The sequence below is a fragment of the Mastigoproctus giganteus genome, chromosome 14, assembly GCF_048544385.1.
Source record: "Mastigoproctus giganteus isolate SK-2022 chromosome 14, ASM4854438v1, whole genome shotgun sequence".
In the NCBI taxonomy this organism is placed as follows: domain Eukaryota; kingdom Metazoa; phylum Arthropoda; class Arachnida; order Uropygi; family Thelyphonidae; genus Mastigoproctus; species Mastigoproctus giganteus.
Genome location: NC_143588.1, coordinates 58572883 through 58588967, shown reverse-complemented (window position 1 = coordinate 58588967; position 16085 = coordinate 58572883). Strand labels below are relative to the sequence as shown.

Here is a 16085-nt window from a genome sequence, read left to right as displayed (position 1 = left end):
GCTTATTTATTCCTCAGATATAATATTTGTTTCAATTAAACTCAAGAAGGACATTACTTGGAGTACTACAAAGTAAGAAAGATTAAAATAAGACATTTTTCCATGTGAAGTATGTTAATTAGTTTACTGGTATGCAAAGGACAGCTGTTTCATTTAGATCCCAAACAATCCTAGCAACTAAATAAAATTGGCTGTTTCAGATTTCCATATCATAGTATCTTCGGGCTTAGGTTTTTGGATTTGGGCAGCATTCTAAAACTGTACTACAGGAAAGACCAAAGTGTATTACATTTCAGAACTCTCCAGTGGTACAGTTTGGACTCCCATGGTCAAGTGGAACTCTCCCTCTCTTTTCGGCACAATCTTGATTCTAGGTTGACTGGGCATGTTATGGCCTCAGCTGCCAATGTGCCATTAAACATCAAACCAACCAACTTGATTCTAGGTCATACTATTCCAAGTGCAATCTTACATTTGCCTTATACAGTAGTCTATGGGTGTGCTATTATTGAAGGAAACTGTAAATGCAGATACTTGTTAAAAGCTTTTAATTTATTTGTGAACTTTTAATTCTTTGCTACTTTAGTAAATTTAGAATTAGAATCAGTGCTTTCATTTTAATTTAGTGATTTTTTATTTATTTGTTTTTTATGGCTTAGATAAAAACTACTACTACAACAACAACCACAACAAAAGTTCTTGGGAAGGATTTAAAAGAGTTCGAGGAGATTGATATTGATGAACTCTTAGCCAAGTTAACAGAAGAAGAATTAGAAGAACTTAGTAATGAAGTGGATCCTGATGTAAGTTTTTTTTGCATTTAGAAATAGTGTTGCTTGACATATTGTTAAAATATGGTTTTGTAAATTGTTTATAAGAATTTATAAAAACCATAGTCAATGCTGGATTAAGATTTTGTAGGCCCCTGGACTACAGGTACTGTGAGGCCCCCGGTAATATTTTCAAAAGGAAAAAAAAAGTTAAAGAAAAATTAAATTTATTTTTACAAGGCTAACAACAATTAAAATTCAAACAGTTGCTTTGCATAATTTCTTGGAAACAAATTTCTCCAAAACATCAGTAAATTGTAAGTTCTTGAGAACATTTTCAATTGCCATGAGAGCAAGTCTGTTTAGTCATTCTTGTGCCATTGTCGATCTGTGTACATTCTTTAGATGTTTCGTCTTGGAGAAACTCCTCTCTCCATTAGCATTAGTTATCATTAAACACAAGTAAATCCGTAGTGCTATTTCAACATTAGAGAATGAAGAAGTTAATCCATGGTTTACTACAAGGGTGTAGATATCAGAAGCTTGTAGTGTTTCATGCTTCTGCCTGAATTCATAAAATTGACCAACAAAGTTCTTGAAGTGAAGGATTTCTGGCACATATCCAGGCTCGATATCATCTGAGTAAATCTTCTGAAACTTGGCTGCTGCTGTTGAAATGTCTTCATCAGTCGTTGTTGGAAATTCGACCAGGAAACCAAATAATGAATGAACATTTTTATATGCTTCAGTGTGATGAGAAAGAGCTGAGCATAACTTGTCTATGGTGGGTAGATATTTTTCCACCTTCCTCGCAAAGCAACATATTCAGCATTCTTCATTGATTCGTTTTCTTTTCCAGTGCTCTCGTTTTTGTTTGTAACAGTATTCCGTATTTTCTACTTTGTCTTTTGCTTTATTTTCAAACACTTCAAACTGATCCCGCTGCGATATCAAAAAATCCAGTAGAGATTTAAGAAGTTTAATAGCTGATTGAAGCTGCAGTGTTTCTACTTGAAGTGATTTGATGACTTGATTGAACCTCTCTAGTATGACAGCCCAGAAATCTGCCAGGAGAACTGTTTCCAACTTTGATAGCTGCTTGAGTATAGTGTTTGCTTCATAACATGTGTCAGTCTTCTGATTTCCATCTTCTGAGATTAACTTCAAAGCTTCTTGAAAACAGCTGTAGCCTTTAGACAAGGCTTTTGTGGCATCGTCCCTTGCAGACCATCTAGTATCTGATGGTCTTTTAACTACCAATTTAGATTCACTTCCACTTTCAGCATTACTGACCAACATTGAGTTGAACCAGAAAAGAAATTGTAAAGTTTTTGTATAAGACCAAAGAATGAAACTGCTCCAATGCAGCTTTCCACAGCACATACACCTACTAAATTAAGAGTGTGCAGCCCATGGAATGGAATGTGCAAGATGATTGATATTCATAATATGTGCTTAAAGCCTTTTGTAGCATCCTAACATGTTTTGATGCATTGTCATAAGACCGTCCTCTTTGATTAGCTACATCAATTCCAATTTGTTCAAAGAATTTCAAGACAATGTTGGCAAGAGCTTCTCCAGTGTGATTTGCAATGGGAGTGAAAGTGAGAAAACATTCAACAACCTTATCTGATATTCCAACATAGTGAAGAACTACAGTCAGCTTATCAGTGTGAGAATTGTAATTGTCTGGTGTTGAATCAACACTTAGAGAAAAGTATTTGGCTTCCTTGATTTCTTCTACACTGGTTTTCAATACTTTATTTCCCATAATCTCTGACGTCTTCACATATTGTTGAAGATAGATATGAAGCTTTTCCTCGACCTTGATTACCATATTTACTATATGAGAACTAAGAAAAGGATCATACTCAGCAAGTAATTTAAGTATCCCAAGGTAGTTGCCATTCTGTTGAGAATTAAGTACTTCTGTATCACCACGAAATGCTAATCCATGAGATGAGAGAAACTTTATAGTTGAAACTACTCTTTGCAGTACTTTTGCCCAGTATTCTTTTTTCTTTGTGAATTGGATTTCAAATATAGGCCTGACGTAGCCGAGTGGTCAGGAGCGAGAGTGCATAGCACGTGTTCTTTGAGTGGACCTGGGTTCAAGCCCGTGACTACTAAATATGATAAATATTTGTATTGACGATTTATTGTAAACTCCACTGACTTGGTTGTCGTTCCGGAGTATAAACAGAAAATTTATTTAATATTGAATCAATTCGTCCAAGTGCTTTTCATCTAGAAATCCATGTCATCATAGAGTTCCTATGTCCAGAACTGTTCTCATGTTCTGTAATCCGCGTAGAGGTATGTTTACAGTCTGAAAATCCACCATTGGAAAACTGTGTTTTTGATCCATGTATACCATCAAAGAGAATGCAAGCAAAGCAATATACATTTCCTGTTGAGGGAGAATACATTAGACATTTCCTTTTAATTTTGTCACCAGTTATATGTTTTTGGAATATCAATGAATGTGAAAATTTTCTTTTCTGATAAGAGTATTGTCTTTCGGATAAAGAAAAGTCATCATCATGGTGCTGGCATTCCATGGGACCTTGTTTACACCAAAAGTCACATACCTCCTTTGTTATATTTGAATTTGTCCACAAACCAATGTCATCTTGACACTCAGATCCTAGGTTATCTTTCTTCTGGTGGACAAGCCCAGCATCAACTCCTGTGGCATTGGCATCATCAGAGACAACTTGAAATTCTAATGCCTCAGTCATTTTGCCATCATTGGATGCATATTTTGTTTGCTGTTCTGCTGCTGCCTTGCATTTGAACCCAAGATCAAATAAGTTTGGAGATTGACTGAGCAGTTCTTCATGCTTCTGCGTCTTCTCTTGTTGTCTTTTTCTTTTGCTTACTCCACTCTCAAACCTCTTTTTCTTCGACATGATTAATCTGAAAGGGTGAAACAATTGGTAAATATTGATTTAACTGAATTATATTTATTCAACTTTCTGGCTGGCATGACTCAACAGAACCAGCCAGGAACACAAATAAGAATACAGTTTGCTGAAGCATATGGCTTGGCGAGCTCAGAGAGCCTTTGCCTGAGAGAGGCACTGGTCAAAACCAGAACAGATGTGGTTCAAAGTAGGTCCTAGCCTCAAATCAATCATAATCACAATAATACTGATTAAGGAAGGTTAATACTTAATAATACACTGGCAAAATGCACATCATTAATATTAAACTTAATTTAGCCATCATTAAAACATGGTAAGATGAAATTCATATAAAAAGGAAGGTAGGCCTTTGCCACTAGGCTTGACAAGTTGACATTATACTATAAGGCCTTAGCAAACCGAATAACATCTGCCTTATTGGCATCCACTCTTAAATCTCTATCAAAAATTAATCACGACAGTTTATCATATACATGATATAATAATATACAGTTGATTCCGGTTATTTGGGACACATCGGGACTAGTGCATTTTGGCCCGATTAAGCGGCTGCCCCAACTATCCGAAGTTTCATGTAAAAAAAAGTTAAAAATACAATGGACCTCCTCTTTACAATCAAATCATGTTACGATGGACTCACCATAGTAAAGTACCGTTCACTATATGATGTGTAGTTAGTGCCGATCATTGTCAACGAACTGAATTTTAATTCTATTAAACAGCGATTCTAATTAGCAAAAATAGGAGGAATATTATCCACAGGCTATAAAAGTAAAGGTATATTAAGCACAAATTTACCCTTTATTACCTTACCAGTTAAAAAAATTAAATGATACATGAAAATCGGAAGAATATACACGTGATAATCGGATTTAATACGTACTGTAATATGTACATACTAGCTAGTTGACATTTCTGTTCACTGACATTTGTGGTTGGGGATTAAAATTTAAAACAGTAAAAAGATAAGCAATCAATAACAAAGAACATGGCACACACAAATTGCAAGTAACACAATGTGCGCAAGTGAAAATGGAGTAATGAGTTACGAAGCTTTAAGAATAGGAATGAAGAGAAGATTCTGAAAATTAATTTTTTTATATGATTGAAGATTTTATGGAAGTATAAACACATTTCACCATATTAACCCACAGAATTCCAGCTGTCGGTATTATTGCAAATTCAATAAGATTGAGTTTACTATCTGTTTATTATAGATTGCACTCACGGAAAAGCCCATTAAACAGGTGACTGCTAATTGTTTTATCGTTGTGACCTCCAGAAATCCAACCAAACCACGAGGTACCGGTTGGAGACAATCGTAGGGTAATCTCCAGTGCTGCGGTCTCCTGCCCCAATTAAACGGCATGTTGTCCCAATTAAGCAAAGTAAACCCTGGCTATTTTCTCGATTGGGTTCTGTTTTTTAAGATTTGCCCCAATTAACCGGTGGCCCAAATAACCAGAATCCACTGTACTATAATTATAAACTTACCACAGTAACTGTAAACACCAGTGTCAATCTTGTCAGATTTCAAAACAATAAAAAATGCTATTTGAGAGAACATTTTGCAGGGTTCCAACCAATAAAACCATTATTCATATTATAAAGTCTGTATGATGTCACAAACCATCATACAATATATATGTATACAGTACACTGTTTCTTTTTGCCATAGTATGTTTACTACAAATATATATACAATATATTAATTGAGCTCTTTTTTTTTAAAATAGATAATTTAGAGTACTTATATTTTGATTCAGCATTCACAAATGAAATAGCTTTTCACTTAATCTCTGGATGCCCTCCAGCTGGGAGTTCCCTGGGCTGTAGCCCCTAAAACCGTGCCTTAATCCAGTCCTGACCATAGTAAGAAATTTTGTAGTATATCTGTGACATACAGTATGAATGCCATTTAAGGGTTGGTTATTATGTACCTAAAAATATAATTTTTAATAAAACACTTTCCTTTGGAATATTTCTTATATTACATTTGATTCTTTGTTATTTCTGGGAATCAATTGCATATCTGCTAAATGAATTTTACGGTCTGTTAAACTTTCATAGCTGTTAAACTATGAAAATAATTTTTTTCCTTTCTGTGTTTGGACTTGGCATATTATGGCCTTGATTTGTTTCCATGAAAATATAAAATTAAAATCAAAAACTTGGTACAGTAATTGGCTTTTCTTATGGTGGGAAGGGAGGGAGATTGGCTATCTCCCTCCCTATCACAAGGATGAATTAACTTAAATGGAGCAAAACTGCTCTGGCTGAATTTTCATTTGAAATGAGCATCAAATTTATGAGTTTCCGTTATCAGGAATTTTGCGATTCTTCTGTTAATGGTAATGCAGAAAAGATAGAACAAATTTTCATAACCGTTAATTTCCTACATAAATTTTATTTTTAAACAAATAACCTCACCAAATGGCTACCCTGCTATAGGTTTTGAAATATGAGACACTGTTTTGATGGATCTGTTTTGAAACACTGGTTTCTTATCAGATAGTTGTCTCAGTTAGTAAGTCTTTTACAATATGTGAATAAAGTCCTGAATTGTTATGCATGTACCATCAGACAAAGTAGTCCTCTGATTTCATGGGCCATTTAGCTTTGGTACATATTAAAATAACCCAGTCCAATCAGTTTAATAATCCACTTCAAACAATTCATTCCAAATTGCTATGAGGTATAAAGAAATTAAAAGATTAATTTCTTTATACCTCATGGCAACTTGGATTGAACATCAAACACAAGTTAGAGAGGTTTTTGATGTAGGCATTGAGGTGCAAGTTGTTATGTAGGTATGCATTATAGGAATGAAAAACACTGAATTTTACTATTATAGGCTGGCAGGGGGATATTTCAAACCAGAAGTTTAAATCAAATAAAGTTGGAATGCATTAGCCATTTGATTACACGGATCATTTTGCTCCCTCTGAAGCTTGTGCCAAGGAAGGAGCATTAAAGGATTGGAGTTCAAATTGGAAAAATTGATATAGTGAGCCAGATAATATGCACAGGTTATTTGATATACTCTTGCATATTAAATAACGTAATGAATGGGGAGATTTGAGAACATGGACATCACTAGGTCTTGCGGTTGGTCTTGCATCTAATGGTATTTGTAAATAAAGCCAGTGTATAGTAGATTCACCTAAACAGGTAAATTCACTATCCACTTAAAATCTTGGGCAGCTGTTTCAAAGCTTACTGGCTTTTCATTAGCTAGTGGGCATCCTCTATCAGCAAAAACATATGCTGAATGTTGTATATTATCTAAATGGTGTATGGAAAAAAACTTCTATTTAACATATAACAACCGTTATTTGTGCATTCCCCCAGAATTGGGATGCAGTAACCCTATAAAATATAGTATAGCAGGGATATATTTCAATGCAAAATTTGAAATCAAAGTTGATATGCATTACTGCATTACGTGTTTAATCACTGGAATCATTCTGCTCCCTGTGAAGATCAGTGTCTAGAACTCTGCACTGACTTGGTCTTATATCCAACTTAGAGACAAATAACAATATTTGTCTCTAAGTCAAATATAAACTCAAATGTTTCTAAACTGCCATCCAGTAATATTATATTTCATGGGAGTTAAACACAAGCCTGGTGCAGTTCAAGGGGAGGAATGCACACACAATGGTTGTTATATGTTAAAATAGAAGATAATGAAAACAAAAAGATATTAGTAACTTATGTTGAACCATGGATGATAGTATCAGGGTCATTCAAGCAGAATGACCCTGATTGAACATCTAATACTAATGCATCCTAACTTTATTTTATACTGAATTGTCTTGTTTCATTTCCATCGACTTTATTTATAACTAGGTTACTGATTGCAGGAGTTTACAGTTATAAAAGATGACAAAGGTACAATTTATTTTTGATTCATTAACAGAGGTGAAATTAACAATAGCAAGAATAAAATCTGGCTATGCGTTTCTGGCTTTAGCTCTTCAGTGTGGCAGAGGGAAATGTAACAAGGGTCAGAACTAGGATTTTTACATAGACCACTTACTATCTATTGCTGCAGAAAATCACATCTATCTTTACTTTTTTGTTTCTGGACTTTTTAAGAAACCTGCATTGGAGACTTATGCTTTGGTTAGCTGGGAGGACTGCTGTGTGACATTTGATTTGAAGATGTGATCTAGTTGTTGGGCTGCCTCCTTTTGGCTACCACAACTCTGAATGCAGTTTTTTGAGACCTGTGAAAGTCCACTGGAAACACTTGGGATGATGTCACACAACATGCCATACCTTTGTTGGCCATGAGAGATGAGGAAAAGTTGATGTTATTGCCTGATGCGATGCTGTTTTGTGTTCTGAGGAGGTAAATGAGAAGAATGGGGGAGGGGAGGAAATGGTGACCTCTTTGCTTTTATTGGCGTTTGATCCTAGATTAAATTGTATTAAGTAACATGTATATTGAGCGCCACGGTTGAATAAAGAATTTTAAGAAGCTTGTGGTGTAATGTAGCCTGGGCTCCAACATCAGTAAAAGAAGTTGTAGATTCACCATTTTCTATAACACTTTCTTCTTCAACACTTTCTTCTTCCATACTGTGCCCAGGACTGAGGTTTGCCTATGCCGTCCACACAACATGGTCAATGTGGTATGCAGTGTGATGTGATGTTGTCTCCTGTATTTCTGATAGACCACAGAGGTCTATCAGAAGTATAAGAGTTAACATTTTCTTATGGGGGTTTTCTCAATCTGGAAACAAAAGGTGAGGATAGATATGGCTTTCTGCAGTAGTAGGTAGGTACTAGTGGCTAGGTACAGTCATAACAATGAACGATGATACAGGAATGAAAAACACTGCTCATAGCAGTGTTTTTCATTCCTGTATCATCAGAGATTTGCTAATGAAGGCTGCATGCCATCTGATGAAACCAGTAATTCTTAAAACAGGCTATCATAGTGATATCTCATTTTGAATTTTCATTGTACAGTCAAATTTTATTTCGAGAAATAAATTTTTTAAGAGAACTGGATAACATATAGTTGAAAAGCTGTGACATTTTTTCATTGAATGGTTGTTTGTGATGAAGATCATTTGTATATATATGTTATTAAACTTCCATTCTTAATTAAAGCAAGCAGCATATTTATTTTTGCAAGTAATTGTTTTGTAGATGTATTGTTTATAAGTTAATCTTTTATTCAATTTTTTTTTTCTGCTTTCATAAACAGGAGTATTAAAAAAAAAAAAAAAAAAGTAAACTGCAGCCATTATCAACCCACTGCAGGATGGAAGCCTCCTCAACTATTCATGTTGAGAGAATTGGACCATAGTCTGCTATGCTGGTCCAATGCAGGGTTGGCAGATTGGCCATATTTAGTAATCAGGGGCTTGAACCCTAGTCTACTCAAAGAGCGTGTGCTACTGCACTCCCACTCCTGACCACTCGGCTACGGAAGCCAACAGGAGTATAATGCATTGCATCACTCTAGAGTCAATGCATGTAAGTGATTGTTTCAAGATTCTGCCACTGTGTTGTTGTCAGTGTTTTAAGCAGTATGGAAGAGAGTTAAACCAAAAAATGTGTTGGATACCCTGATGATATTTATGATTATATCTTGTTCCTCTCAAAAAGAACAGTTAAACAACAAAGCAGAGCATTATAACACATTCTTTGTGTTAAAAAAAAATCTATTTTGGACCCATATTACATTTCCTTCTACTTGAAGAGCTAAAGGATTAGCTCAGAATGCCTTCCATATTCTTTTACAAATTTTATTTTTGTTATTGTTATCTTTGTTTTTTAAATAAGCTGCTATGAGCAGTGTTTTTCATTCCTGTATCATCAGAGATTTGCTAATGAAGGCTGCATGCCATCTGATGAAACCACTAATTTTTAAAACAGGCTATCATAGTGATATCTCATATTTTGAAAAAAAATAAAATAAGAGTAGCCCTTTTTTTTTTATTTAAAAGTAGTGTGCCTTTCTACAAACTTGCGATTGTGGGGGTTAGTTCCACCTTGATTGTTAAAGCCATACTGTTTACTTGTGGTATTTGAAATCTTGCTAGTCACAAAGTATTTTGAATAATAAAGCAGTCCTAGGTTTACTGAAAAATGTTTATCTATTTTTTGGCTGATGCTGTACTTTAAGTGGTGGTATGCAAATTTCATGATTTCAGGGCTGTGCACTTTAGTGTACAACTTACTTATCGAGCTAGTGTTGTGTAAAGAGATTTTTAGCTGCATGTCACTGAAGACCATTTTGAAGCAAGTATCATATTGGACATAGAGATTGAACAGCGATATGTGATTTCTTATTGTGTCACATGGCTTAAATGTATCGGAAACAGTTAAAGAGATGAATGAAGCATATGGTAATGAGTGTTTTGGTATGATGGCCATATTCTGGTGTTATTTGTCAAGCTCAGATCATGGCCCCCAGACTTTCGTCCATATGCCACTAGTTCATGTTGTGCCTATTAACATTGTTGGTCAATTTATCACAAGTTGAATTTGACAAGATAACAGAACATAATAAATGACCTTTAGCCTCATGGTAGGGACAGTATCCCCACCCCACCCCACCATGAGGAGGTAGGTCGCTCCATTTAGGAAACGTCTGACAACTCGTGAAAAAAATAATAAAACAACAATTCTCTAAGCAATTCGCATTAATATAACATCTTGACAATATAGTTAATATCATAACACAATCTTATCAATGCATCTCACAAGAATGCACACGAGCGGCAACCCAATCACACATGATGCAAGCAGCCTAAGCTAGAAACGATCTATCTGCCGATGAGGCCAGCTTTCAATCTGATCGCTCCGGTACCTTGATGAACCCCCTCCACACAGCCCTGCAGCCACAATCTAATCTCCATAATCAGTCCTTCTTCGAAGGATATTGACTGCTCTTACATGGTCTGGACAGATCTTATCAACTACAGAGTGTGCAGAAGGTGACTTTCTTCACCAACAATTGGTGCATTTGTTGGTGCATCTGCCGCATGTCACTGACAGTCATCTTGAAGCAAGTATCATGTCGGAAATGCAGATTGAACAGCATTATGTGATTCGTTATTGTGTCACATAGGGCGTAACTGAATCAGAAGCAGTTAAAGAGATGAATGAAGCATATGGTAATGAGTGTCTTGGTAAAACAACAATTCTCTAAGCGATTCGTGTTAATATAACACATCTTGACAATATTGAAGTGGTTTTTCCATCAAGACAGTGCCGAGGTTCTGCCACATCCCTCTTATTTATCGGACTTAGCCCAGTGTGATTTCTTCCTGTTTCCACGTCTGAAGAAAGCTCTTAAAGGCTTCACTTCTGACACAACAATGCTTGCATTGTCACAATGAAAGCACTTCACAGTCTTTCGAAAAATGGCTCGCAAGAAGCATTTAATGCATGGGTATGAAAGTTTGTAAAGTTCAAGGGAGAGTAGTTTGAGAAGGAGAAATCCACAGAATATTCAGATGATGACGACTAAGAACTTAAGACTTTCTTCAAATTAGAATTTCAAAACTAGATCTTTCGGTCGACTCACATTTGCAGTGAGTTGACCGAAAGAATTTGTCTAGCGTTTGAAATGCAGCGATTCCCTGACCATTATTGGCCTCGTGGTCCTCCATCAAGATTGGGCATAATGGTCAGTCTAATTTTATTTATTTTATTTTTATTGTAGTTAGTTTCAATCTCTATCATTTGTGATATTTCACATAATTTGAACTTGGTGCTAGCAAGTGGCACTATTAAATTTCTTATCTAATTGACTTTCAAAACTTAATTGATTTTTCATATCTATTTTTTAAGGCTTCTAAATTACTTTGTGGTGTTGTTTTTACAATATTTTTAGTCTTGGTTACCTTTCTCTTCCTTCCCCACTGGTTTAATTTTTTATGGTTAGTTTAACCTATTTTTGCTGTACTGGTTTACCATACTACTGGCTTAATTTTCATTTTAGGTTTATACAATGAGCAACATGCAAAGGAATATGCTATTATTCTGCCTCTGATGTTTGCGTTACTAATATAATTTTTTATTTTTATCTATTTTCTTTCATTAATATATATACTGTATATGGTTCCAGTGACCTCCAATATTGATTGTCTTATTAATGGAAATCAAAATATTTTTGCTGAACCTCATTCCTAATTATCTAGAAAACAGATGTGTGTAAGAATACTTTGGTAACATTTTTCTTAATGTACATTCACTTGGAACATGTTCCTTTTTATATTTTTCCAGAAAACACTTCAAAAATACGTTGAAGCATCAAGAAAAGCTTGGATTAAATCAAAAGTAGATTGTTGAGTTGCAGCTGAAGAAGCAGATCAGGAATGGTAACTCCTCACTATTGCAGCTTCTTGTTTAGAAGTTTGTAGATGTTGGGAAAAAACTTTTGACCAAAATTCATTGCTTTTTCAAATGCTTTACAAAAGAAATGTCTGTTAATAGATATTATATCACTACCAAACTATTTAACTAAATTATTCACTCTCAGTTTCTGGTTTAAAGCAGCACTCACTTTTGGTTGGTGTCCTTTACTGTAAGAAATGAATGACCATTGAAGTAAAGGGTGCTAGAATAAAGTAACAGATGACCAAGTAACCCTGGAATTGCTGATGTGTCACTCATGTAGTGTGAAATACTGCTAAATAACAACCCATATCAAATGCAAAGTTTATCTGGTATTTCCCACACTTTTCAGTACTAGTGACAACCAACGTTGGAGGCAGTTTTGTATTAACTATGTTCATTATTTATAGTATTAAAGCACTGCTTTCTAGAACCTCAGAAATGGAACTGAAAAATATGCCCAGTATGCTCTTATTAATTTATAAATCAAAGCACATAAAATCTTAAGAAATTTGTTTTAATCAGAAAAGAACCTCTGCTTTCATGGTAACATGCATATTTGTTCATCTTACATATAAATTTCCTATTTATGTTATTGCTTGAGTTTCACTGGAAAATTTGTTTATTAATTAAAGTATATAAAGGGGAAAATAGGCAAAAAAAAAAAAGGTAAAATGCACCTCCCCCCCCCCACCAAAAAGCGTTTTTCTCCCAAAACATGGAAATAGGCATTTATAGCATTTTGTCTTCTAAGCATACGACAGGCTTCAGTTATTAGCAGTTCAGGTTAATTAAGCAGGTTAAATTTAGTATTTAAAGTTTGAAAAGTAACTAAACATTGTAAATTTATAAAGTGTATTATTGTGAAATGATATCAGGAAATAGTTCTTTTTCATAAAATTTATTTATATATTCACTTTTTCCTATGGCTTTGTATAAAACTGAACTTGAAATTTTGGTAGCTAGTCTTACAAAAGTATTTTTGTGTGATGAATCAATAATACCGAAATGGTTCAAGATCATAGTATGTTGCCACCTCGGGGTTTTTAAAAATAGTTTCATTCCATTATTGGAATGAAATTGTGATTGAAATAAAAGCTAATTAATAGCAATTATGGGAGAAATTAATATTAATTAATTGCTGTATAAAAAAAAATTCATTTTATAACATGCAAATGCAACAAAAAAAAAACTGAAATTCACTTTTTTGCCAAAATTTATAAATTTTCTAAATGCAACCAATTGTGAAAACATTAATATAATTAATTTTGGAAAGAATTTAAATGCTCCTTGATAAGTCAAATATTTAACAGTAGTTTTCTTACTTATCAGGATTCTCTGTTGCCACCATCACAAAGATGTCGGGACCAGACAAAAAAGAAACCTACCGGTCCTTTAAATCGAAAGAAGTTATTGATGTTTTTAGAAAAAATGGCCAAAGAGCAAGAAGACTGGCCAGAAATTAAACCATTTGAGGCAGGAATTAAACGAGGTAAGGCATAACACTTATTCCATTAGTGTGTGTGTGTGTGTGTGTGTGTGTGTGTGTGTGTGTGTGTGTGTGTGTGTGTGTGATAAAAGGATGAATTTGCTCATTTGATAGAGGAGGAAAGTGGGTAATGTGGAGGAGGACTCTGCCAACTATTACTGGCAGTCCTCTATACAGGACTGATTAAAAGCTTTTAGGTGTCCAATGCAAACAAGAAAATGCTATCCTTTCCCACTACACAAAGATATCCCAGTGATATTCTATTGTCTTTTCCACCAAACTAAAATGTAGATGTACATAATATAATGAATTTTCTCATATGATGGGGAAGGAATAGCATATGATGTGCACTCTGCCAGCTGTTACTGACAGGAATGCACACAGGCCTGGGTTCCCCAGGAAGAATTCAAGGAAGAACTAGACATTCTTGGAGGGATAGATGTTTGAAGTGTGTTGTTTTTGGTTTTTTTTTTTGGCTCATGCTTTCTTGTATCATTTGCCACTACTGAAAACCATGCTGTTTCCTTCAGAATTCCATTTAAAAAGAATATTTATTGTAATCTGTAAGGAAGCACGAAATATACATATTGCTGGTTACGATAGCTGATCACTGCACTTTAGCTAGAGGTTATTTCTATCCGAATGATCCTGTACTGCACTCTCAGTCATTGATTCCATTATTCAGTAGTAAAAGGTGTTGTGTACACCTTTTACTACTGAATAATGTGCACAATGTAAAATTATAACTTCCTACAGGACTAGCCTTAAAGAGAATTGTGTGTGTGTGTGTGTGTGTGATTCCTTTTCTTGGAGATATCTTTTGTATTTCGGAAATTTTATATCACCAAAATATAAAACATTGTTTTTCAGTTGCAAGTGCTTTATTTTTTATTTATTTTTTGTAGCAGTGTTTGAAGTAATGGCTTGTGTATGTTGAATGAAACCTGCACACTTAATAAACTGGCATCTCCGTAGCCAGGTGGACAGGAGCAGCAGTGCATAGCACACGCTTCTTGATTAGACCGGGGTTCGAGCCCGTGACCACCAAATACGGAGGATGCGAAAAGGTCAGGGAACGACCGCCACATATCTCCGGAGCAATATGGCCTTAGTTGCTAATGCTCCTAAAAAAAAAAAAAAAATAACAAATAACTTAATAAACTACACTTGCTTTTTTGATAATTCCAACTTTATTTTGCTTACTAATAAAAATGCAATTTTTTAAGAAGATTTTATTAAACTGCACTTATCTTGAATATTATAATTATACATGATAAATGCAATGTAAAACATAACAATACTACTACTATAATAATACTGTCATTAATAAAATTAATTAAGAATAAAAATTTTCACACTTTCAAAAGGAATACATTATATATTTATACACTCTTGATCACTGAATTATGACCACCAATCTGTAATGGACTATGCCACATAGCTCACAGTATAAAAAGCCAAACAGCTTGTTATGCTAGAGCATTGGTAATTTGCATCTGGTTGTGCAACATGATGTTAAAATAACAGTTACAGGATGTACTAAAAATATCAGAGTTTCAAAAGGGCATGATTGTGAGAGCTTGTGCATTGGGTGCTTCATATCAGAAATGGCATGTCTCGCCAGTTGCTCATGGCTCACTGTGGTTAAGGTGTACAAAGAATGGTCTCAAATGGGTCAAACCACCTCCTAGCGATAGAACTGTAAAGGATTATGCAAGGTGGCTATTTGTGGTGAGTGAAGGGTGCAACACGTACAGGCTCAATGGCAGGTTGCTGTGCTAATAAAAATTGACATCACAATACATTATGGGGAATGCAAGAACATTCCAAATGATGATGTGCTGCACACTGAGACATATTGAGTTCCATGGCAGATGACCTAAGAGACACCATCTACTCACTGCTGATCATCATCAGCGGTGAATGCTGTGTTGCGAACAACACGCTGGTTGAGCACTGGAAACAAGTGTGCCGGTCAGATGAACCCAAATAGCTGCTGCAACATGTTGGACACCTTCATGTGTGGCACAAGCAACATGAGTCCATGGACTCTTAGTGCAATGGTACCCACTGTCCAGGCAGGTGTCGGTGGTTGTTTAATACAGGACATTTTGCTGGCAAGAAATAGGGTCCCTGGTGCATATGGGCCAACTTTTCACCAATGAGGTCTACTGGCAGCTCATAGGAGACCAGGTGCACTCACCCATGTTACATTTTTTTCCCAGACAGAAACAGGATCTTCCAAGGTGATAATGTACCATGTCATTGGACCTGCACTGTGCACAAGTGGATCGAGGAACACAGCGATGATATCACCCATCCTGATTGGCCTCCAAATTTGCTTGACCTCAGTCCAATTTGAACACCTGTGGGAACAGGAAGTGAGATGTATGGACACGCAACCATCATCTATTTCAACACTGTGGAAACCCTTGGCGGCAGCATGGCTAATGTTATCCGCTACGGACTTCTTGAGACATCTAGTAGAGACAATGACTAAGCAAATAGTGGCTGTTATCTGTGCAAATGATGCCC

The 16085-nt window shown here is 35.4% G+C and overlaps 1 protein-coding gene across 2 annotated transcripts in view; it reads left to right on the top strand.

Annotated features, from left to right (window-relative positions):
* tmod (tropomodulin) overlaps positions 1-16085 on the top strand; it is a 148569-nt gene that overhangs the window by 73003 nt on the left and 59481 nt on the right. For both annotated transcript variants that reach the window (XM_090389315.1, XM_090389314.1), the window contains exons 2-3: positions 660-803; positions 13394-13553. In XM_090389315.1, the coding sequence (XP_090245441.1) occupies positions 660-803; positions 13394-13553 (304 nt within the window). The remainder of the gene's footprint in view (positions 1-659; positions 804-13393; positions 13554-16085) is intronic.